Below are 25,304 nucleotides of genomic sequence, written 5' to 3'. Positions count from 1 at the left end.
CTTGTGCTGGCGTTACATCAATGAACAAATAATTCATTCTCTGTAAATCCACTCTGGGTAAGTGCCAACTGGAGGGCATTTGCCCTGTTCCCTCAGACCATGTTTTTTTTACCTCTTTGGGAGGGCCTCAGTCTTATCATCCGAGAACCAAACAATTTCCCTTCTAGCACCTCGGGGAGGTGGGAAAGGCAAATGACACAGCACATGTAAAGGGTCCCTGAGGATTACAACTGGCATGTGTTACAAGCTATTATTATGAAAACTCTGATTCTCACGGATGCATAAGGCAGCACTGCTCATGGTTTAAGACACACATTAATTTCAATGTTAGGAAAACACAGAGGGAAAACCACATGAAATAGGGAGAGGTGAAATATTTACTATAAAACTCTCAATAGCCCTTTAAAATACAGCAAGAGATTTCTTTGTTCCTTGTGGATTGGCTAGTCTTCAAACCAAGCGCGATGTTTAGCTTAGTGACTTCACTGGGTAAATGTCAATGGCCAGTTATTATGAAAAGGCATGCTCACCTCTCTGTAGACAGAACTTAACAGCCTGCAAAATTCAGCTTCTGTTACTGATCCTTTAAATAATTTTGGCACCCTGAAATGAGCTCGAGGATTAAAATACGCACACATAAAAGCATGTATTCATGTATGCAAACACTCTCAGATCCCAAATGCTAAACCTCTGCCAGGTAAGCTGGTAGAGCGAATATATTTTAGTCCTTGATAACTACTCAGATTGTTGGTTGTTGAACTACATGGAATAATTCCAGGACAAGAACCAAGAACATGATGTGAGCAGTAACGGATTGGTTACAGAGGAGGTTGCTTCATGCTCTGTTAGGTTAAATCGAGCTGAGTATCTGCAAATCTAAGGGGTATAAAATAGATAAACAAGTTCATACTGTATAGCACAGGGAACTGTATTCAGTATCTCGTAGTAACTTATGGTGAAAAAGAATATAAAAAATGAATATATGTATGTTCAGGTATGACTAAAGCATTGTGCTTCAGAAATTGACACATTATAAACTGACTATAATAAATTATATATTGTGTATACGTATGCACACACAAAGAGAAACTGAGCTGAGACTAATTTCTCTCTTTTAAGGCACTGTTAATGGGGATAGTAACAGGTCTTCTCCTCAATGTGTACTTAAGAAAAAGACTCTTTGTTATGAACAGGCAGGTGAAACGGTACTAAATGATCCAGTATCTTTCTAGGTTTTAGGAGAAAGTTCCCCTCTCAAAAAAAGTCACATTCTGATTATTCAGGAACTCATGGCCGACTTTTGGGATGATCCATTTCTCTAATTTTTCTTCCGCTCCTGCTGTGTTGCTGCTTTACTAAGAAGGAAAAAGGAAAGCCAATGACATTCAGATAGCTTGGCTGCAAGCTTGGGGAGGAGAATATATTGGAAGACTTGGCTAAAATAAGGTTTTAGGATTAACAGGGCTCCCTCAGCAAATACCACCAATGCCCCTCTGTCCCAAAGGCAATCGAAAATTGATGGCTTACGCCCTTGGAATTCCAAGAAAAGATGTTTGAATCTCAGAGCAGAGAAGTATGCCAACCTATCCTTGCAGCTGATTTTACAGCAATTCTCCTAAATGTCTCCAAAAGGTACTTAACAGTGAACAAGCAGCAAAGGTTACAGTATGAATGCTGAGACTTGTGTTTGAAAATCCGATCATGCGATGCCCAACATTATGTTCCAATAGGTTCAGTATATTGAATGTCAAGGTTACAAGCACAATATCAACTCTGAAAATTGAATGTAGGAGCAGTAGCTCCGTGTGAGGTAGTGAAAACAAAATCAGATTGAAAGCCGAAAAAGTCTAATTTTACGGTTGTTTCTCAGAACTGATTTTCAATGTGGCTTGATCTCTCCTCAGGCCCATTTGGCAAAAATGTGATCAATTTCGCTGCAAGTGTAAACCATATTTATTTTGCTCACTCGACAAATATTTACCGAGAGCTTGGAGCGGATGCCCGTCTCTGTGCCGATGGTTAGGACACAAAGACGAGCAAGTGCCGACCCTGGTGCCAGGGAGTTTTAGGCAAGTTGCAGGTGTCGGGTGTATAAACCACCCATTCAACGCGACGGGAAGAGAGCTAGAGAAGTATTGAGAGGATGTGCTGGAGGCTGGAAGAACTTGATTCCTTTAGGACATGCTGGGTGGCGGCAAGGAAGGAATTGTTAAGGGGCAAGTGCTCTGAAGCTGAGCCCTGAAGGATGAGTGGAAATTTGCCAGAGGGAAATGAAGGGAGAGAGGAAGGCATTCAGCACAGAGACGAGTACATAAAAAAGGTACGGATGGTTGAGAAAGACTGGTATTAGTCAGGGAACGAGGAGTTATTATTTCAGTGTGACCACAGGGTGAGTGGGGAGGAGGCTAGACTGATAAGCTGGGGCTTGTGCGTACTGTGAAGGGGCTTGATATGTCATCATGGTAGTAATGACAGTGAAAACATGAACAGCAACTTAACTCTTCTATACACCTGGCATATATTAACTCATCCATTGTAGTAGGAACCGGTATGCCCACTTTAGAGCTGATAAAATGAGGCTTAAAAATGTAAGTAACATGCCCAGGTTAAAGCCAAGGCCATGTTTTTGAACCCAGGCTGCCTGGTTTCAGTCTAACCTCTCCCCTGCTGCATTCCACAGCCTCTCTGGGGAAAAGGGGCGGGCGAAGACGTTACACGTGGGAGGTACGAAGTCTTGTGTATTTCCCGTTCTAAAATGCTTCACCTCTGTCTTCCATTGGTTTGTTCTTTAATCATTTGCTTGTTCCCTTATTTATTCAATCAGCAACCTTTTCCCTAACATCTAGCATCTAGGTCCTCGAGTTCCAACATATAAAAAACCCGGTCCCTGGTCTCAATGTGCGAGTTTATATTTAATGAAAAAAAAAGCGAATTTTCAAAGCACCCCTGCACTCCTCCACAGTGCATCCTGGTCCTTATATCATAAGAACATGTAGAAAACAGAAATAAAAGTGGACAAGAGGAGGTCAATGTTGCCAAAATGTTTAAAAAGACTAACAAAACGTAAAATGTAGGCAGCAACTGATCTCAACCAAGAAAAATACATACTCCAAAGAAAGAAACAGGTCAACACACAAAATTAATGCTCCAATATTAGGATTATGGATCAATCCCTTGTTTGGCTTTTTTGTCTTTTTCTGCATGTTTAAAATTTTCTACAACCAACAAGTATTATTTTTATAATCAGAAAATAAAATCATGTCAGTTGTCTTCAAGAGTAGATCTTTTGCTTTTCTAGATAAAGTAATTAGGAATTTTCAGCTTCCACTTAGCTTTGACCAGTGAGAAAGATGACTGAGTGTTTTTTTCTAATGGACAGGAAGTGATCAGCACCATGTTTTTCTTCTCCTCATGCATCTTTAAAGAGGTAAAGTTTCATAAATACATTTTTTTCTGTCTTTATTTTTCTGATATAAAATGAATTCAAGCTTCCCGTTAAATTTTTTTTAAGGAAAGCATTACTTAGAAAGCAAAAGGTCTTCCATAATCTTGCTCTCACAGATAATAAAAATGTATACGATGCTATACATTAAAAATTTTTTTCCTGTAAGTACATTATATATATATATATATATATATGCAAACAATAAAGCTAAAGACAATCATACTATATTTACTATTCTGTAGCTCAGTTCCTTTTAAACTTCGGACATGCTTCCATGTCAGTTGAGCTTGCTGCTGCTCCTTTTAATGGCTTATCACACGAATGATTTGTACTTTAATCCTTATTGAAGCACTTTTAGGCAGTTTCCAGTTTCCTGCTATCAGAAGCAAAAATCTAAGATTGTTTTATATCTATCCTTTCGTATTTCAGTAATATCTTCCATGCGCTAATTTCTGAAGTTGACGGTGCCCTAGATGAAAAGATATACTCTTCGTTTTCGTGGATGTGCCCAAATGGCCTTCCGAGGGGACCTTTAAGAGATCTTTGGCACCTCCATGTTCACACACTTAAATGCAAATGGCATTAAGAAGACTCTGGGGATGTTACGCAGCATGTTCCATCACTCTGATTGTGGCGAGAGCGTGTTTTGGGATGAGAGGCTGAGACCCTCCCCAAACCTCCTAATGAGAGGGCACGTCTAATAAGTCCTGGGTCGAGAAATGGGGTATGAGGGAGGATAAAAACAAATGTGATTGGACAGTCTTGCAATAGTTCTATTTTTTAATAGGATTACTAATGTTTGGCTCACTTGTATTTCCACATTTATTCCAAGTACAAAGACATGAGTGCTGTTGAGAACAGGGAGCACAGTGAATTCTATTAAGGCATCACTGAGCCATTTTCTCCTGCATCGTGATATGGTATCTGCTCCTGCTAAGCCTGGAGCAGAGGAGGTCTTAACTGCCTTATTGTCCAGGTCAGCATCTCCTGACTGACTCCTAAGATGTTTTATTTAAAGAGTCAGAATAGACATAGGTTTTATCTTGTGGTCAGATCTAACCCAAGGTAACATCCAGGAAGCTTACAGGTGTCTTTCTCTTTATTATTACTTATTCCTGTATTATTTAATGGTATAGAATGTATCCGGAACAGGATTTTCAAAAGTGCAGTCAGCAGTCCATTAACAAGTATTGCTTGCAAGAAGAATTACATCTGCAAGTAAGTTTCAAAAACATTGGATTAAACAAAATCACACATTTGTGTATTGAAGGACCCCTTGGAGCCTTTATTATGTCAAGGTATGTGGTGAATTTTCAAGAAAGTGGTCTAATATTAAATAAAATGGTCTTTATTATTCAAATAAATCCAAATTTTTGAATAGATTTGGTAGACTCTTGAGCTGTAGAGTTAAAGTATAGTATTTGTGTGTATGTCTGTGTATGTGATGACAAAGTCCTAATTCTGTTTGTGAGACTTCTTATATTACGAAACCAGGAAAATGTTCCAAACAGCTTTTAAAGTTATTTTTGGAAGGAGTAACAGGTAACATCAAGGCATCCTGGGTAGGCTCAGTCTCTCCAAGTTCCCTGGCATCTTTCATAAATATTATTTTAGAAAGTACCATCTGACATATTGCCTTTAAAATAAACACACACACATACACAAATGCACAAATGAGAGAATCCTCAAGACTTCGTATGGGCCACGGGAAGGTAGCAGTAGTGATAAATATCATACTGGTAACGCAACACATCAGAAATTCTAGCCCTCCATCAGAATGCAGTAATTTTTTATGCAATGAAAACAAATACTTTGGTTTCTCTAGTGAGACTGCCTAGTGGTTACTTCACTACTCATGAGCTATTTAACCACGGCCAAATTATTTACCTCATTTATGCCTCCGTTTGCTCATTCGTTAAAGTAATAATAATTAATAGTGCAGGTTGTTGTGAGGCTTAGGTGAGCTAATACACAAGAAAATTGGCACCTGCCGCTTGGTGAGCGAGTGAGTCGAGCTGCCGCCCTCCCTCTCCCCCTCCCCCAAACTGGTGTGCACAGTCTCTGTGTCAGAGCACCTCTTGAACCCTGCTTGTTTTTCCACATTTTCTATCCTCTCATTATGATAATAATTTTATACACCCTCAAAGAGACAAAGTGGCCAATACTATTTAAAATTTTTAAGCATGTCTTCAAATCACTGACTTAAGAAATGGGGGATGGAACTACATATAAAATAGATAAACAAAAAGGACCTACTGTATAGCACAGGGAACTTTATTCAGTTTCTTGTAATGGGCTGTAAGGGGAAAGAATCTGAAAAAAATATATGTATGTATGTGTGTAACTGAATTGCTTTGCTGTACACCTGAAACTAACATTGTAAATCGACTACACTTCAATAAAAACAAGAATTAAAAAAACAAAATCAAACAAACGAAACTCTAAAAATAGAAAAAACAAGAGGATGGGAGTGATAAATGTTGTCTGATTACTAAAATCACAGATATGGTTGAGGACTAAAACACTAACGGGGGGCAAACCTGCAGCTGGTTTCTCGTGCATTTAAGCTTTTCCAAGCAGGCTACAGGTTGTCCAAGGTGGACACAGCCCACCACCCGCTGAGGGCTGCCAGGGTTCCCCGGCACTGGTTTCGGCACTTCCACATCATCACCACCTGGCACAGGTGGTGGTTGTGCAAAGACAAGGTGTGCCCCTCTGTATTCTCACCAAGGAAGCCAAACAGGTTCAGTAGCCCTCACCTGGCAGACAACTCAGACAACAGCTTTCTTCTGCGGAACACCTGAACTGTACGGGCAGTTCCTAATGCTCTGGTATGTTTTGCACCAACATGTGCACTAGTGCACTTCTCAAATATTCTTTCAGAAGTGCTTTGTCCCCAGCCCAGGCTGTTGAAGCCATTTGACCCCTAATGTCCAGAGGCACCTTATTAATCACCATGGGCTAAGAGCATCAGCGTGTACAACAATGTTTGGAATACAGGGAAGAAGGGAAGAAGGAGCTTAAATTCAGGAGGCCACGAATATGCCACCCACGTGTGCCATGGACAGACAATCCTCCTTCATTTGGAGGCAGGATGCGTCGTGGTTAAACTCATGGACTCTGGCATTAGACACGGCCTGGGATGAATCTTGGCTCTTCCACTTACTAGCTATGGGAGTGTATGTGTATTACTTAACCTCTGTACCTCAATATTCCCATCTGTAAAATGGAGGATAATAATAGAACTTACCCGATAGATATGACACCTAACTTACCTAATAGGTTTGGAATGAGAACTAAACACATGAATACACATAGTCAGTGCCTAGCAAATTGCATGTATTTAACACTTGTCAGTGCTGTGACCTGCCCAATCTGTAACAAAAGCACCTGAGCTCGAAGTTATTGAGGGCACTTTTATTTCCACATAGCAATGACTAAAAGGAAGCTGGGGTAAATGAGAGGTGCTTTTAAGGCTCAGGGTCTCCTGCCTTGGTATAATCTGCCAAGGACACTTTTCCCACATAATAGCTCTGTGACATTAAGCAAATTACTTAACCTCTCTGTGCCTCAGTTCTTTTACCTGTAAAAGGGGTCATACGTTTCCTTCCTCGTGAGCTATAGTGAAGATCAAATGTAGTTAACTGGACACCACTTAGGACAGTTCTGGCACACAATAATATAGAGAAAAGGCTCTTTGGACATTTCTTTCCTTCCCACTGGTCCCAGAGCTGGAAATGGATTTCATACTTTTCTTTGCTCTCCTGTTCTTTTTATAATTTTCGAGGGGGCGGGGGGAATTAGGTTTATTTATTTGTTTTTTTAACGGAGGACCTCGGGCATGCTAACCATGCACTCTATCACTGAGCTATACTCTCTCTCTCTGATCTCCTGTTCTTCAGGTGAAATAACTTTTTTTCTTTTTTAACTGCCAGTAAAGAAGAAGAGGAGAAATGAAAAGGTATCATTCTAGATTCTAGAGTTTTGTCTTTGGACCTTGATTGCTATTTCTCAAGGCGAGTTTTAACGTGTACTTAAACATTCTGCGTGTTTAACATGCAGAAAACCCAGTGGTTCAACCAAGGTGTTCTGGAGAATTGATTACCTGAGAACCTTGTTGAAACAGCTGATGCCCACCTCCCGCCTCAATTCTGACTCTGTGGTCTGGAGAGCGACAGAGCGGCAGAAGGCTGCTCAGTTAAATGAACATCTGTTGTAAACCTGATAAAAGGAGTCAAAGGTCACAAGTGAGACATGCCGCCCTAATCTCACGGAATCACTCTGAAAGGGGAAAAACATCTCAGCAAGGTTAAATACCTTTCCTAAAACCACACAGCTGCTGTGGCTCAGAGGTTAGCCTCAGCCCTGAGATCCTTCCTTAAAATTACGTTTCCTTGTCAAGATCAAAACACAGTATGATTCTTAATTTATTTTTTTCATATTGCAAGTCTCAGTGGGTCATGGGGGACAGAAAACAGACACACCTAGTCATTTGGATTACTTTAAAAGGACAGGCGTATGTTAAGCCAGATTTTGTCATAACTACTGCCGCAGTAGACTTTTTTCAGACAACAAATTTCATTTTCGCTGACGTTTAAGTTGAGATTGAAAATACCAGGAGAAAAATCAAGAAATCCTCAGACCATTTCCAGTCATAAACAGCCTCACACAGCAGTGGCAGGTAGCAGACAAGCAATAAATAATTGCAGAATAAATAGTCTTCTGTGTACTTAGCTCTAGCCATAGGGAAATTTGGCTTATACACCAATGGCTTCATAATTGAAGTCAATCAGAACTGGTTTTCTGTAAGATTATGACTGACCTTTAATTGGTATCTAAAAAGATTAGAGAAAGATCCAATGGGCACTTGACTCTCTTTTTTTTTTTTTTAAATAATATTAGACTAAATATGAAATTTTGTTCTTTACAGAATCAGTCTCACTCATTGATGAAAAATGTGTTTAGACTTAAAATAGCATTGCAAAATGTTATTCAGCAATACCTGGAAAGTAAAATTTTTTAAGCATTTTGGAATTTCAATTTCTTAGTAAATTTAGATGCATTTTGTACTCAAAACTAGTCAAATTATGTATCAGATACCCTGTTTTGCTTATCTCTCGACTTCTTGGGGGAAAGGAGTCGATCATTAACAACGTCCATTCATTTATAGAGCTGATCAATAATTCAGTGAATGTCCAGTTTGTACCCAAAAGTAAAGTGGGTGCTTGTTTTGGAGTAAACGAAAGTGAGAAATCTTTACCCCTTTTTCAGACTCTCCAGAATACCCCAAACTCAGAAGCGAGGCACAATACTTCTTTCAACACATTTAAGCATCATCAGTAGCCATTCCGGATGGGCAGTGATATTTACAAAACCATTGTGAAACACCAAGTGTTTCCAGTGGCATACCAGAGGGCTGGATTTCGTGAATAAAATCCATATTTACATAGCTATGCAGAGCTTCAGCAACTGTATTAAACCTCATTGCCAGTCATATTTCTTACAGACCAAGCATGCAGAAAGATACTGTGGCTTTGCCAATATTTGCATATAAGAGCTCTCTTGTCCTGCCTGTGTATTTCTGTCCTCAGTGGAAGGAAGGAACTGATAGCAGGGGAAAGCTGTCTAGCAGAAAGGAAGAAATGTGTGTAGGGGGTGACAGAGGTGCTAACACATCACTGGTGGGAAGAATGTCCCCTGCCCCCTGTGGAAGGGAGCCTCAGCCACTCTCCAACCTAGCAGTGAGCCCTGAATTAACAGCAGCTGCCAACATCACTGACTGACTTCCACCAATCAACAATCCAGCCACCTACGCATGTTTTATAGCTAGGTTATGTTCTCATAAAGCTTATTTACTCCCGTGGCCATGATTCAGATGATACTGCTTATGCAAAATGTTCTTAAGTTATCATACATCTTAAGAAATTACTTGAAAGCTGTTTTACCAAACAGTCACTCAATCCTATTATCTTATCATTTAATGGATCCTGCAACATCTCTTGGGATTGTTTGTTACTAGCCATCTGCACATTACCTAGATAAAAAATATCAAACTGTAAATTCCCAGAGATGAATTTTAAAAAATTACCCCAATAACCCAAGCACCTTACGACATTATGGTTTGTAAAAGTTCTAAATTCTTCGACAAGTCATGAATCACTTTTAGAAAGGCTCCTAGGGCCTGATGTAAGATAGAGGAGGATTTAAAAGAACTTTGCTTCCTCAAGAGCAACAGAATTAGCATCTAAAACTACAAGAGAAATACCAAGAGTTAAAATTTGTATCCCATTTTTCTATTAGCAACAGAGCAAGTAAGTCATCAAGCAGACTATTTCTTTGGATCTTGGCCAGCGAGGCAATGAGAAATATCACAAGGGGTGATTATATTTCTCCACATAAGAGATGATGACCAACTATGGTTTACGAAATGTTTTCCTGTCTCAGGAAATACTGCATTTGCTATACAGGTGTCTACTTATCAGTCAACCCATGGAGTCCTCAAGGAAGTCCACGTCTCAGAAAAGACAGGCTGTGGTAAAGCCTTTGGTGCTGAAGACATTTTACCTTCCTGATAGAATTAGCCCAAAACTCTGCTTTGAATGGTTTTGCTTCTGGCTAAGATGGAGTAACAGGGACTGGATTTACCCTCTTACCTAAAAAAAAAAAAACTAAGGGGAGGAGGGTATAGCTCAGTGGTAGAGAGTGAGCTTAGCATGCATGAGGTCCTGGGTTCAATTCCCAGTATCTCCATTAAAAATAAATAAATAAACAAACCTAATTACCTCCCATCCCCAAAAAAGATATTTTAAAAAAACTAGACACTGGACAATAAATGTGAAACAACAATTTCCAAAACAGTGAGCACAGGTAACAAACCTTGAATGAGGTAAACCTCGACTGTCCCCACCTGTTGCCAGGGGAAGGTTTCCAGGCTGTGAAGGGGAAACCCAGATGGAGCACAGCGTACACTCTGAGGTGAGGAGATGGAGCTGAGAGACTGGGGAGACCAAAAGGGGTAGAAGTTGCAGAACAGAATGTTAGAGAAAACAGGGCTGCCCAGGGAGAGACTCCTGAAGCTAATGCAGATGGTCTAAGAAGACTCTAGCTGAGGACTGATCACTGCACACGTGGAAGGAAACCACCCTTTGGACAGGAAAGAACTGTCCAAAAGGATGAAAGGGAAGAGCTCCTGGTCCTCACACCGGGCTGAAAATGGTGCCTGTTCACAACAGCCAGACTGAAAAAACTCATCATTCATGAGGCCCTGAGTGGAGTCCTGAGGAAGGTCTTGCCTTGGTCACAGGGAATCGTTATTTCTAGCACGAGCACTGCTCTGTACCAGCCTCACAAATCATAAAAGTAAGACGTGAAAAGAATCAAACTGCATCCAAGTAACTAAACTGTATCCCCAAACAAATACCAAGAATATTTATAGGAATATGAAAATATGTAGCACCCTAGAAGATACAATCAAATTATGTCCAGCATCCAATCAAATATTACCAGGTAGGCAAATAGGCAGGAAAACATGACCCATAATCAGCACAATCAATCAATCAATTAAACTGCCCAAACAGATATTAGAATATGTAGATGGAAGACATGAAAACAATTATTATAACTATATCTCATATGTTCAAAAAGTTAAGCAGCCATATGCAAGATGTAAAAATGACCCAAATTCAAACTTCTAAAGATAAAAACTCCAATATACAGGATGGGATAAATGGAAGTTTAGATTATAAAAGAAAAGATGAATAAAATTGAAGACAGCAATAGAAACCATCAAAATCAAACAGAGAAAAAATAACTAAATAAAAAGAGCACTACTTAGCTGTGGGACAACTTCAGGTGGCCTACTATACGTGTAATCGGGGTCTGCAAAGGAGGCATGGGTGGGGAAACAAGAGTTGAAGAAATAATGGCTGGAAATAATTGCAAATTTGATAAAAACTATAAACCTACAAGTCTAAGATGTTCAGTAAACACCAATCATAAGAAACATGAAACTATATTAAACTGCTCAAAGTAGTGATAAAGAACAAATCTTAAAAGCAGCCAGAGATGATCAAATGTTTACAAAAAACAATAACCATGTCATGAGCATCTGTAACACCTAAAAGTAAAATATATGATACCAACAGTATAAAAGTTGAGAGGGGAGAAATAGAAATATACTATTATAAAGTTGTTGTACTACATGTGAAACGGTATAATATCACTTGAAGGCAGACCTGATAAGTTAAAGATGTATGCCATAAACCCTAAAGCAACCACAGAAATAGTAAAAAACAAAGAGTTATCCCTAAAAACCCAACGAATGAGGTAAAATAGAATCATAAAAGACTCAGTGAATCCAAAAGAAGGCAGGAGAGAAGGAACAAAGAACAGATGGGACAAAGAGAAAACAAACCACAAGATAAACTTAAACATGTCAATACTCACATTAAATATAAATGGTGTAAACAAGTTAAAGGACAGAGATGGATAAATGGATAAATTAGGTGGATAAAAATAGCAAGATGCAACTGTATGGTTGTCTGTAAGACATGCACTTTAAGTACACAGACAGTTTACAATTTAGAAGATGGAAAAAAAATTACCATGCTAACACTGATCAGAAGAAATGTGGAGTGGTTATATTAATATCAAACAAGGCAGATTTCAGAATAAGGAATGTTACCAGGATAAAGAGGATCATTTTTATAATGACAATCATGATGACACTTTTAAATGTTTATACCCTAATGCTAAATGTTTATTTAGAATTTCTAAATGTTTATACCCTGATAACAAAACTTCAAAATACATGAAACAAAAACTGATAGAACTTGCAAAGAGAAATAGAAAAATCCACAATCATAGCCAGAGCTTACAGTACCCCTCCGTGAATAACTGATATAAGTAGGAGACATACGATCAGTGAGACGTAGTAGACTTAAACAATACTATCAAATTGACCTGGTTAACATTTATAGAACATCCATCCAATGATAGCAGAATACACACTCTTCCCAAGTGCACATGGACCAATAGCCACTGGGTATTAAACAAGGCACCATAAATTTAAAACAATTTAATTCATACTAAGTGAAATTTCTGAATACAGTAAGATTTAATTAGAAATAAATAAAAGGAAGATCCATAAAAGTCCTCAAATTTCTGGAAACCAAACTATACTCTTCTAAATAACAATGAGCCAATGAAAATACATAAAAAGGAAATTAGAAAATATTTAGAAGTGAGTGAAAATGAAACCACACATCAGAATTTGTGGGATACAAAATTAGTTCTCGGGGGGAAATGTTACAGTACTAAATGCCTATCTCAGAAAAGAAACCTCTTTAATCAGTGAGCTTTTATCTTAAGAGACTAGAATAAGAAGAGCAAATTAAACCCAAAGGAAGAAGAAAACAATAAAAATAAAACATAAAAATAATACCATTCATAGCAGAAATCATGAAATAGAAAACAGAAAAGCAACAGAGAAGAGCATGGAAACCAAAAGCTGATTCTTTGAGAAGCTCTGTGATAGACTTCGAGCCAGTCTGACAGAGAATAGAGAAGACACCAATTATTAATACAGGATCAAGAGAGGTAATATCACTTACAGACTGTACACGTTCAAACGAGAAGAAAATATTATGAACAATTATGGCTACAAATGGGACAGCTAAAAAAAAGGCATGCAGATCGAAAAGGAAGAAGTAAAACTATCTTTATTAGCAGAGGATATGATCACCTATAATCTAAATCTGATGAAATCCGGAAAAAAATTACCAGGAGTGATAAATGAGTTTAGCAAGGTTGCAGGATTCAATATCAATATGCAAAAATCAGCTGTATTTCTATATGCTGGTAATTAACATCCAGAAACTGAAATAAAAAGATAACACATACAATTGTATGAAATAATATGGAAGACTTAGGGAAAAAAAATCTAACAAAAGACCTGTGCACTGAAAACAACTGAGAGAAATTAAAGATGACTTAAATAAATGGAGATATGTATCTTGTCTATGGGTCGGATGATTCAATATTAGTAAGCTGTCAATCTTGGTCTATGGATTCATTGCAATCCTAAGAAAAGCATCAGTAGGAATTTGTTTGTTTGTTGGTAGAATTTGAAAAGCTGATTCTAAAATTAATATGGAAATATAAAGACTTAGAATAAATAAAGCAACTTTGAAAAAGAACATAGTTGGGGTTTGTTCTGATTTCAAGACACATTATAAAGTTGCAGGAATCAAAACAGTATGTTTTAGCATAAAGGTTATGCTAAAACAGATCAATGGAACAGAATAAAGAGTCCGAAAGTAAACCCACACATATATGGACGATTGATTTTTCAAAGGTGCAAAGGCAATGTAATAAAGAAATGGTAGCCTTTTCAACAAATGGTGCTAGAACCATTGAATAACCATATGCAAAAAAAAAAAAAAAAAGGAATTTCAAACCATACTTTGTGTCATATGTAAAAATTAACTCAAAATGAAAAGTAGACTTGAATGTAAAACCTATAATTGAAGAACTTCTAGAAGAAAACACAGGTGAAAATCTTTGCCACCTTGGGTTAGGCAAAATCTATTGAGATATAATATCACAATCCATAAAAGAGCATGTTGATAAAATGGACTTCATCAAAATAAAAGCTTTTCAATCTTGAAAGACATTAAGAGCATAAACAGCAAGCCAGACTGGGAGAAAATATTTGCAAGCCATATAACTGATGAAGTACTTGGATACAGAATATATACACTCCAAAAACCCATTAAAAGAAAACAACAATCCCAAGAAATTGGGGGAAAAATTTCAAACATAAAGAAAATATACTAATGGTAAATCAGTACATGAGAGACACTCAAACATCATAGGTCACCAGGGAAATGGAAATTAAAACCACAATGAGATACTACTAACACTCCTATCAGAATGGCTACAATGGAAAAGGCTAATAACTATGTCAAGTGTTGACAAGGATATGAAGGAACTAGAAATCTTATAATTTAAATATTTATGGGTGGGGACTTAAAATAGCACAACCACTTTGGAAAATAGTTTGGCAGAATCTTAAAAAGTTTAATGTATCCACCACATGATCTAGCCATTCTACTCCCAGGTGTGTACCCAAGAAAAACGAAAGTATATGTGCATACAATGACTTGTACATGGCTATTCATGGCAGTTTTATTTGTAATGGTCCCAAACTTTTATAACCCAAATGTCCATCATCAGGTGAATGGATCATTTTGAATATATGCACATATCAAATCATCAATATTTATACCTTAACCTTACACAATGTTACATGCCCATTACATCCCAGTAAAACTGGGAGAAAAAAAGGGGGGAAAAAAAACCCCACAGGTAAATGGAGAAACAAGGTATAGCCACACAGTGGAATATTACTCGGCAATAAAAAGGGGCTATGGATACACACAACAACATGGATAAATCTCAAAATAATTATGCTCATTGAAAGAAGAAAGATTATCTACTGTATGATTTCATTTATGTAAGACTCTAGAAAACACAAACTACTGTGAGAAAAAGCAGACCTGTAGTTGCTGGGTATTCTCACTATCTTGATTGTAGTGATCATTTCAAGGGTATTATTTATATTAAGGCATAAAATTCTACACTTTCATTATCCGTTGTCAGTTATATCTCAATAAAGCTGTTTAAAAAAAAACAACACTGAAAGCTTTGTTCTTGGCTGAGTCTTCTGCCAATTAAGGCTGTGTCTTCTGCCAATTAAGGCTGTGTGTGTGCAGTGGGACATTTTGGGGGCCGTGCGGAGGAGTACCAATGTAGGTTCCCTAACCTGCAGTCCACCCCTCTTGTCTTTCCCGGCCAAGCACCATCCAGCTGTCTCTGGCCACCCTCAAATTCAGGATAATGAATATGAGAGGGAGGGGTTCCCACCAGCCCTGGAAAGCAGGCGTGGGATCTGAGACACTGAACACTGAGACAATACCCGTGAAGGGAGGAGCTGGGCTCCAGCTGAGTCTATCATGGCCCACAGACTCCCTGCCCTCGCCCAGGGTGTGGTTTGAGGAGGCCAGATTTAGAGGCCTTTAAATCAATGCCTGTTTGCAAGAAGATCAGATTAAAAAAACTGAGACTGTTAACAACTTCTGCAGCAATCTGACTGACATGGTTGCAACACCCAGGCATGGGATCATTTTTCTAGCATGTTTACTGAATTTTACAAAAGCCATGTGCCCTCCACGGATTCGATACAAATGAAAAAACAAGGCAAAAAAGTGGTCCCTTGCCACAGGTAACTGAGACTGCTTTAAAGCACGTGGCTCTAAGCTGGGGTCCCCTAGAGAAGACTGGCTTTGAGTTATGATAATTGTAGAACAAACTGTTGAAAAAAAAGATTTTGGGTTAAAAAAAAGGATACAAAAACAAAACAAAACAAACAAAAAAAAAAAAAAGAAAAAAAAGAAAGAAAAGAAAAAAAAAATTTCAGGGCTGGGTGGGTGGGGAAGGATGTAATAGCTCAGTGGTAGCGCATGTGCTGAGCATGCATGAGGTCCTGGGTTCAGTCCCCAGCACCTCCATTTAAAAAAAACGATTTCTGGCCTGACTTTTGTGAGGCTTCAATCACAGTCTGACTGATTCATCTTTGGGTCTTTCTGGGTCATTCTGAGTGGAGTATGAGCTGCATTTAAGGCAATGGTGATTCTGTGTGAGCACGCCTCTGCAGAGGGCCGTCTTCCCCACTCAGAATCTGAGAAGAGATGCCTCTCCTTCCTTCCTTCCTTTCTTTTTGGCGGGGTAGGATATGTCAAGGGAAAAGCTTATGGCCTTTTTTCTCCATTTAAACATGAAGACAACCCCCACCCCCCATTTCTCCCTCCACTCCAGCCCCTCCGGAGTCCTTCACTGACCAGGACAGACCGGGCCCTTACCTTGTGCACGCAGGACTTTGCATTCAGGAAAAACAGCTCCACGGTGGTTTTATCCTTCAAAAACGATATGCTCTCAATGTAAAACCTGGAAAACAGCACACAAGTTTGTTTCTTCAGATTCCTTTCTTTCCCTCAGCACGGTTTCATTTCCTCACGCCGCTTCTCTCAAAGCAGAGAATTTTGAAGAACTGGAGGAGGGTTGTGCTTTATTTCCCTTTTAAAAGAAATCTGCAACACGTCTGTATGTGTGCATGTGTGCAAATATGAAGATACAATCTTCTACAGAAGGTTTTTGTGTGTTGGAAGGTGAGTTAAAGAAAAAAAACTCCACAATGGTTACGAACTGCAAACTTAAACTTATTCTCTATTGTCCATTCTTCGACACACGTCCTGGGAGCTCACAATACCTCAGCCAGCTTGGAAACAAAGCCCAGGGGAGCTCTGACGGTTGAAAGCAGAAGTCTGTTGAGGAAGCACTACTGTATTATTGAACCTTGAGGCCCGAGGCTCAGGGGTTTTCAGGCTCGGGGTGGGTGTGGGAGCCCCACGCTTACCTCGCCCCCACCCACCAGGAGAGTTTCAATCACACCCTCCCTCCCCTCACACTTCCAGGCTCTGGGCTTTCCCTTGGCTGGAAGCCAAGCTCTCCATACAACTTCATATTGGTCTTTCTCATGCAAATCAGGGTATTTGGGGCCTCGCTCCCCCCTCACCTCCCTTTTTCTGGGCCTTTGCTTGTTAGGTCTGTGAGGCCAGGTCCCTCTCCTGGGAGAATGCTGGAGGGCCCCGAGGTGGGGAGGAGAGGAGAGCCTCGGGTTTTCATAATCCCATCGTGTTGAAGCTGTCTGGTGAGGGCTGGTGCTCTGGGGGTGGTGAGTGGGCCAGCGGAGGCCCAGAAAGTTTTCTCAAGTGTTGGAGCCTCACTTGATGAATAATGCATGGAGCATGGAGAGACCCAATGCCCCGAAGACAGCTCACAGCGAGGGTCCTGGAAGAGAACTTGCTCTCAGTTTGCTGAGAGTCAAGATAAACCGGGCTGAGGTGGCACGGGGAGCCTGTCCTTAGCGCTGCAAAATCCTAATAGGCCTCGGGCATTTGCTCTTTTTACTTTTTTTCCCCACCTCTTCCGTAATAAGGAAACATTTGAGAAATAAATCCAACGGCTTAAAAAGGCCATGAAAGATTTTTATCACTGAGATGGTAAAATCATTTGAAACATTCCACCCTTAATATTCGTTGAATCATCAAGGGACGTTCCAGAAAGAGAATAAATCCTTTATATCCGCACTTACAAGGGTTTATGTCACTTATCAGTGAGCTTAATGAAGACTGATGAGTGTTAGGTGTGTGAGAAGGGAAAGTTAAGGGTTAAGGCAGGGAGGGAGAGAAAAGAGTTGGAGGGAAAAACAGGCATTGGAATGGAAAGACCTAGAACACGGAGTCCCATTTCCATCATTTATTAGCTGTGTGGCCTTGGGCAAGGGAGTTAGTGTCTTTTTTTTTTTTTTAATTGAGGTATAGTCAGTTACAATATGTCAATTTCTGGTGTACAGCATAATGTCCCAGTCATGCATATACATACATACATTTGTTTTCACATTCTTTTTCATTTAAGGTTATTACAAGATATTGAATATAGTTCCCTGTGCTGTACAGAAGAAATTTTTTAAAAATCTATTTTTATATATAGTGGTTAGCTTCTTCGTGTCTTTTCTAAAATGGCTGTTATGACTACACTTACCTCACAGGTTTCAGAAGGATTAAATGAGATAATATACATAAAACAATAAATACTAACTGTTGTTAATAAAAATCCACTTTCTGGAATTTAATGCTATGTGGCTTGGGGGATGTGGCTGAAGCTTTGAGTTTAAGATCCCTCGTCTATAAAGTGGGGATAATGGTGGCCCTAAGAGGATCTTTATGAAGTGCCCAGTACAGTGCCTGGCATGTGGTAGGAATTCAAGAAATTCTAACTATTGTGGCTTGGCGATCCTTGCATTATGTTAAAAAAAAAAAAAAAGCTTACAGGACATGATAGGATTTGAACTATACCTGAAGGCTAAAGAAAAAAACAGGATTCCATGGAATAAAAAGAAATCCAGGTTGGGAAAATATGGTAGAAAAACAGCATCTCTTTGGAGTAATGTGATAAACATTCATAAGTTGGCTTTCTCCAAGAAAGAATTTGTAATAATCTGAGTATTCTCTCATCAGCGTAGGTCTTCTGGCCACAGCTGGACAGACCAAAGATAGTTACCTGACTCAAAGGGAACCTGTTAGTAACTTGGTGAGCATCCTATAAGGTAGTTCTGGGAGGAAGAGAGCTCAGCCCAACAGAGGCTCCTTATAGGGGATGAGGAATGGATAAACCAACCATGTACGGTCTCTTGGAGAGACTGAGACTGAGAGACAGGTCAAGAGGGAAACAGTGGAGTTGAAGAAAGGCACTACACAGAAGCCATGAGGCAGAGAAAGGACACAAGTCAGCAGCAGGAGCTGATGGAGCAGAAGCAGAGAATAGTGAGTCCCGGGGATGGTGGACCCAGGGTCAGCGGCTGCTGTATTGTAGGGCTGAGATGACCTGTGTTACTAAGTTCCCTAAAGGACCTTCCACTTCAACTAGGTGGTGGTTTTTTTCCCCCTGCTTCCTTTGCTTTTGCAAGCATTTTTATCTCTGTCAGCTAAGATAACAGAAGGAGGTGTCCAGGGGGCAGCCTGAGAGGGATCACGGCTAACGTCTCCTGAGCTTGTGTGCCAGGTCACATGCTAAGTGCTTTCCACGCGCCGTTTCATGTCATTCTCACAACAGCCCTGGATGGGAGATACCAACCACTACCTCCATTTCACAGATGCAGAAACTGAATTTTAGAGATCTGCCCATACGCGTGGGCAGGAGTAGGTCATGATTTGGGTCCCTCTGACTCTGCAGACCCTGCTTTTTGGCAGAACCTCCTCCTGGAGGCCTCTCTTGTCCACTCATGCAGCGTTTATGTCGGGGAGGCTAAGCCATGAGTAACTGTGCATGAACAAGATTGGCAAGATGGAAGTATGTGTATTCTCCATTGCTTCAAAATTCAGAACCAGGTCGGCAGACCAAACAAATAGATTTTGGATTAACCTATGAAACACGTTTTAAAAAGCTGAAGTAGTCTTGGAGGGCGTCCCCCTGCCCTATAAGGGTCCCAGGTCAGATGACTAGCACCCAGGTCTGCTACCTACACCAAGATTTGGGGATTCTTCCTATAACTTTCAATTCCTTCAACACATATATATCTGACAGAGAGGGTACTTACTAAAGGCATAACCTCAGTGAATTCTCACACTAGCAAACTTCATAATTCCTTAATATTTAAAATCTGATCTTCATTCAAACGTCGCCATTGTCTTTAAAACTTAAAAAAAAAAATCCTGTGCGCGTGTTATTATATAAGTAAAGCTGCCGTGGTCTTCAGCGGTAAGTCAAATATGCAAAAGCCTTCAGGGTCACTGACTGGATGTAAAACAGCTGAGCACATTCCTTTTCCTCAGCCAGAACTCCCTGGCCAAGGTGTGAGCCTGTGAGCCACGCTAGCGCTGTCAGATTCTCTCATCGTGAAATAGAAATATGACTGGAATGACCCATAGATCAAAGATGGATAGAGCTATGGCTCTGCCTGATGAAACTGTCCATTGGCCCCTGATGCCTAGGTCCCGGCAGAAGCCGGGATTCCTCTCTTTTCTGGGGCCTTGCTAGCCCAGTGTCCTGTCAACTCCGTCAGCCACAACTGGGTTTCTGCTGTCGGCAACCAAAGACTCCAAATTACCAGAGGGCTTCCCGCATGCTCGGGACAATACAAAGGGCGCTCCAGGCATCACTTCATTGAACTTCAGTACAGCCATATGCTCTAGGCAGCCAGTTATGAACCCAGCTTACAGATAAGAAAACTGAGACACAGAGATAGAAAGTCAAACTTCCTTAAGCCATACAGGGAGGATGTGGTGGAACCATGATTAGAACGAACTAAGGCCTTTCAGATTTCAAAGTTTATATTCCAAACCAATATGACAGGCTTCTTCCCTACAACATCACAATGAAACAGAAAATGTACACAACGCCGAGGGCCCAAGGGAGGAAGGCAAAGCAGTCAGCCTATGAACCAAGAGCGAGAAGACTGCCAAACTGAAATCCATAGGACCACGTGTCACAGGGCACGGTGTCCCCAAGGACAACTGAGCTGAGTCTTAAAGAATGCATGAGTTCACCAGGTACCAAAGGCAGGAAGGGCATTCCAGGGAGAGGACAAATTAGCCAGACCAATCCTCTTGCTAGCTTTCAAGACTTTGAGAAGCCGTATGCAGGGAGCTGGGTGGCTTGGCATCAGATCAGCCTGTGGCTTGTCTAGCTCCCAACAGATACCTTTGTACCAGAAACTGGGTTCACCTGGTTTCTGAAGCCCCTGCCCCTGACTGTACCCTGGTTGCAGTAAACAGGTCCCTATCTTGTTTCCCACTACTTTCTGGCGACCCGCCCCATTGCCTTCTCCCTTTCTGCCTAGGCATCCAATTACCTGCTCTCTGAATCCAGGATCCTGTCTCTCCCTCAAGGGAGCCACTGTAATGACTTCATATTTATGGAGCATATAAAAAGCACGTGTGGTCCTCCGGGAGGATGGCTCCCGAGGCACGCCTATCAACACGTACCATGAACTGAAAACAAAATCTAGGGCTTCTTGATGAAATGAAATGGACTATCCCAGACTCATACAATAAAGACCTTTTATTTCAGCCCTTTTTTTGGCAAAAAGATACCGTCTCCCTTCTGCATGCTTACTGTGAGGGATTTCATTAAGATTTTGTGAAGTTGAAGCCCACCGTTCAATTTTCAGCCTCAAAACAAACCCAGGCTTTTGGAGACAAATCTCATACAGTTTAACAAGTATGATTTCTTGAGAAGAGAGCCTGCCTTTTTGAGAAGAGGTTTTGTCTCTACTTTTCGTGCTCCTCCCGTTAGCATTTTTTTTCCCCTTTCTTGACGGGACGGGCATTCACCTAACTGCTCATCAGCCTCAACGTGACATGACAAGGATGGCTTGGGGGGGAGGCAGGCCTGTCACACAGATGACAACTCACACGTGTCAAAACACAGAAGACGCTGGTTGCTTGGGATGGGCTGTCCTTTAGTGGTCACTTCCGTGGAGGTGCCTGGTATTCCCCTCTGTGGCGTTTATTCATCACGGTGGGAAGCCAACCTCAGGGAGTTGGGGAGATACTGGGTGGAAGACCAGCTCCAACGCTGATCATGCTGGGGCCTTGGACCAGCTGCTCGGTCTCTCAGAACCTCCCTTTCCTCTCTTGCTCTACACACCAGAGGTTTCCATGGTGCTCAGCTGGGTGGGTGGCATGTAGCCCAGCAGTCAATCAGTGGTGGTGATTATTATCATGTTATTATTACCCCTCTACCAGTGGGACTGTAACAAAAGGTGCAGATTTAGCTGGAAACCGCTTTAAAACTTCAACTGTAAAAAACAAGAATGCAGATTCCAAGTATGTTTCCTAAGTTCTTTCTCTTGCGGAAGCAGCATGCCACCAAGGTGTCCATCTCCACAGAGAATGGGAAAACACTCTGACACGAGTATTCTTCTGACCACCTGCGACTTTTGCTCCCCAGCTGAGCCTATTTCTTTGTTTTCTTTGTTTGCTGTGTCTGAGTGATAGCATCAAAGACGGCGAATTCGGCAAGAATGACTCAAGTATGCCGTGTTCTGAACAGCGCTGAGTTCCTGACGGGCGTCCAGTGAGGGCCGCATGAAAACGCCTCATCCTAGTTTTCGTTCAGTCCTGTGGGTAATTTTAGGCACTCACTGCAGCCACCTGCCTAAGGAGATTTCTATCAGGTCCTAATCCACATTCCAAGCAGGGAGATATGTATTTATTGCTTATAATGACCCTGCAACCTCGGAGTCCTACTTTATAATGCACACTGCAGACAGCAGTGTAATTCAAGTGTATTTCACTTACTCCAAATGGTGATGCAGACCTTCTGAGAGTCTCATAGGTTCCCTTTTATTTCTGGGACGGGCGCACTCTTGGAGAATTCCCCAAAGGGAAGCATTATATTCTGCGATGTGCTCTCCTGCCAACACAGCTCTTCCTCACTTCTGAATTTCCCGGCGTTGCTAGCAGAACCAGAGGCCCCCCGCCCCACCCCAGGTAAGCCTGCAGAAACCTGCCCTGTTGCTGATCTCCCAGAGTGTGTCTCTTCCTCAGTTCTCCAGGGAAGGGCTGGAGGCCCAGGATGGATAAGGGCCCTGCTGTGACCTGTCCTCAACGGGAGGGCGTCTTCTGCCCCGAAGGCAATGTGAAGTGTTAAAATCACATGGTGAATCCCAAGCGCTTGCTTCAAAACTGCAAAACAGCCTGCCCCCCACCTCTCCGAGAGGAAAGTGGGGACACGTGCTCTGAGACGGAGACAGCAAGAGGCAGGAGATTAGTCTGAAGGGAGGGGAGGCTGGGCCCGGTGAGTGATGGAGACCATCGATGAAATCTCCCACCCAGTGCAAAAGGGAGTGGGTCAGATCCAAGCCCAGTCTCCAAACTTCCATATTCAAAGGCCGTATGCCATACTATGGATTTTTTTTTACCCACTGAACATGTGGTAGAGGTAGTCTCTTATTTATGTCATAAAAAAAAGTTAATATTTCCTGAGGGTCTTCATTACATGTTAACATGCATAATCCTCCAACAGCCCCCTGTACCACCACCAGATACTACTCCACTTTACAGGTGAGGAAACAGGCCCACAGAGGGTGCCAAAGGCCACACAGCTAACACATGGGAGAGTTAGGAATAGAACCCAAGAGTGATGTTAAACGCTGGTTCTCAGTGGGTGGAGTGAGGTTCATTTGGCCACGGTGGAGACATTTTTTTAAAAAGTTGAAGTAGAGTTGATTTACAATATTATGTTAAGGGGAAGGTATGGCTCAGTGGTATAGCGCCTGCCTAGCATGCATGGGTTCAATCCCTAGTACCTCTATTAAAAAAATAAATAAACCCAATTAGCTCCCCTCAAAAAGAAAAGATTAAAAAAAAACCCTGAGATATAATGTTATGTTAGTTTCAAGTGTAAAACAAAGTGATTCAGTTCTACATACATATGTTCTTTTTCAGATTCATTTCTATTATAGGTTATCACAAGATACTGAGTATAGTTCCCTGTGCTATACAGTAGATCCTTGTTGTTTATTTTCTATATAATGGTGTGTATCTGTTAATCCAAACTCCTAATTTACCCCTCCCCTCCCCCTTCCCCTTTGGTAACCATAAGATTGTTTTTTGTCTGTAAGCCTGTTTCTATTTTGTAAGTAAGTTCATTTGGGTCAATTTTTTGGATTCCACAAATAAGTGATATCATATAATACGTGTCTTTCTCTGTGCGACTTACTTCACTTAGTATGATCATCCCTAGGTCCATCCATGTTGCTGCAAATGGCATTATTTCATTCTTTTTTGTGGCTGAGTAATATTCCATTGTAGATATATACCTATATCTTGAAGGCATTTTTTGCTTGTCCTGACTTGGAGAGTGTTACCGGCATCTCATAGTTGGAGGCCAGGGATGCTGCAAACATCCTATAGCACAGCCGGGCTCCCTACACCAAGGAGTCACCTGCCCTCAAATGTCAGTAGCCCTGCTATGGAGAAACCCTGCACTAAAGGCCCCCTTTGAACTTCTGTACCCTACAGCCCTTTTTACCCTTCACAATTCTAATGCCTTCCTTCTGCCCTTCTGCTGGCACCCTGAGGACAGATTACAGAGAAGACTGAGCAGATTGCCACAGATGCTATCTGATATTTGATCGGGGTGCACATTGAGAAATATATCCTGCAAGAAGCTGGAATCAGGATGGAGTCTGAGTTTTGAAGGATCCTGTCTCTTTCTGCAGTTCTCTTACGAATTAGGATGGTGGATCCTCAAAGGCTTTATGAATTAGGATAGTGGATCCTTCCAGGCTGCTCACCACTGCCTGGAAGTTCAAGAATGGCTATTTCGGAGGTCACGGTCAATGTTCAGGTAACTGACAGGTGATTTCCCCAGGTTCTGGGACGTTGCATGTTCAGATGGGAGTGTGGTGGGTGGACAAAGAGCTCTGACTGGCTCACACATCTGCCTCAAAGAGACCCTGCTGGGCCCAAAGGAGGAGGAATCTGTCATTTCTCTGCGCTTTTTAATCACATTCCTCTGGGAAGAGAGAAACTTTCCTGGCCTCTCCTTGCTGTAAGTCACCCACTCCTTGACAGCTGTAAAACAACTCCTGGCTCTCCAGTCACAAATACTTCATCTTTTTTTTTCCCTTTTATCACTCCTCATATTTGCATTAAAAAAAATTGCTTCAGTAGTATGTTCGTTGTAGGGAAAAAAAATACAGACAAGCAAAAATCATTCCTACAATCATTCTACCCAGAGATTAATTCCTGTTAACACTTTAAACTTTTTTCCTATCCTTAACGTTTGCTTACATGCAGTCACATGGCCTGTTTCTTCCCCCCGGGGGGTATACTGGGAGCCTCTTTCCAGATCAATAAATCTGTTTCTTCGCCAGAGCATTTATCTGCCGTGCTGTATTTCACATATTTGTCTTTCTTTAAAAAAAAAAAAAAAAAAAACAGGTAGAATGAAGTGCACTTATGAGTTGTAGTCACGATATGTCCTTGAGTTAAACTCTTTCTAAAGGGCGAATGTTCCAGAACCAGACGAGGGGTTGCTGACAGACTGAAAAAATGTCTTTCAAAGACTCGGCGTCTGCAGCAACTTTGACAGAAAGGCAGCCGTCTTTCCCCACATCTCCTGCTAGAACTCTCCACTGACTCTCTCAGTCCCAAGTTCACAGACAATGCTTAGGAGTACCTTTAAGTGGCCACTTACAGTCTTAGCACATACCAAAGGTGACTTGGAAAGA

At 41.0% G+C, this 25,304-nt stretch overlaps 1 protein-coding gene across 7 annotated transcripts in view; it reads right to left on the bottom strand.

Annotated features, from left to right (window-relative positions):
- The window catches only part of FRMD4B (FERM domain containing 4B), a 284,925-nt gene that overhangs the window by 79,423 nt on the left and 180,198 nt on the right, over positions 1-25,304 (bottom strand). For all 7 annotated transcript variants that reach the window (XM_074344489.1, XM_074344486.1, XM_074344485.1 and 4 more), the window contains one exon: positions 16,366-16,450. In XM_074344489.1, the coding sequence (XP_074200590.1) occupies positions 16,366-16,450 (85 nt within the window). The remainder of the gene's footprint in view (positions 1-16,365; positions 16,451-25,304) is intronic.

This window comes from Camelus bactrianus, chromosome 17 (genome assembly GCF_048773025.1).
Source record: "Camelus bactrianus isolate YW-2024 breed Bactrian camel chromosome 17, ASM4877302v1, whole genome shotgun sequence".
Taxonomy (NCBI): domain Eukaryota; kingdom Metazoa; phylum Chordata; class Mammalia; order Artiodactyla; family Camelidae; genus Camelus; species Camelus bactrianus.
The sequence above is the reverse complement of the archived record's forward strand: the minus strand, read 5'-3'. Positions and strand labels throughout refer to the sequence as shown.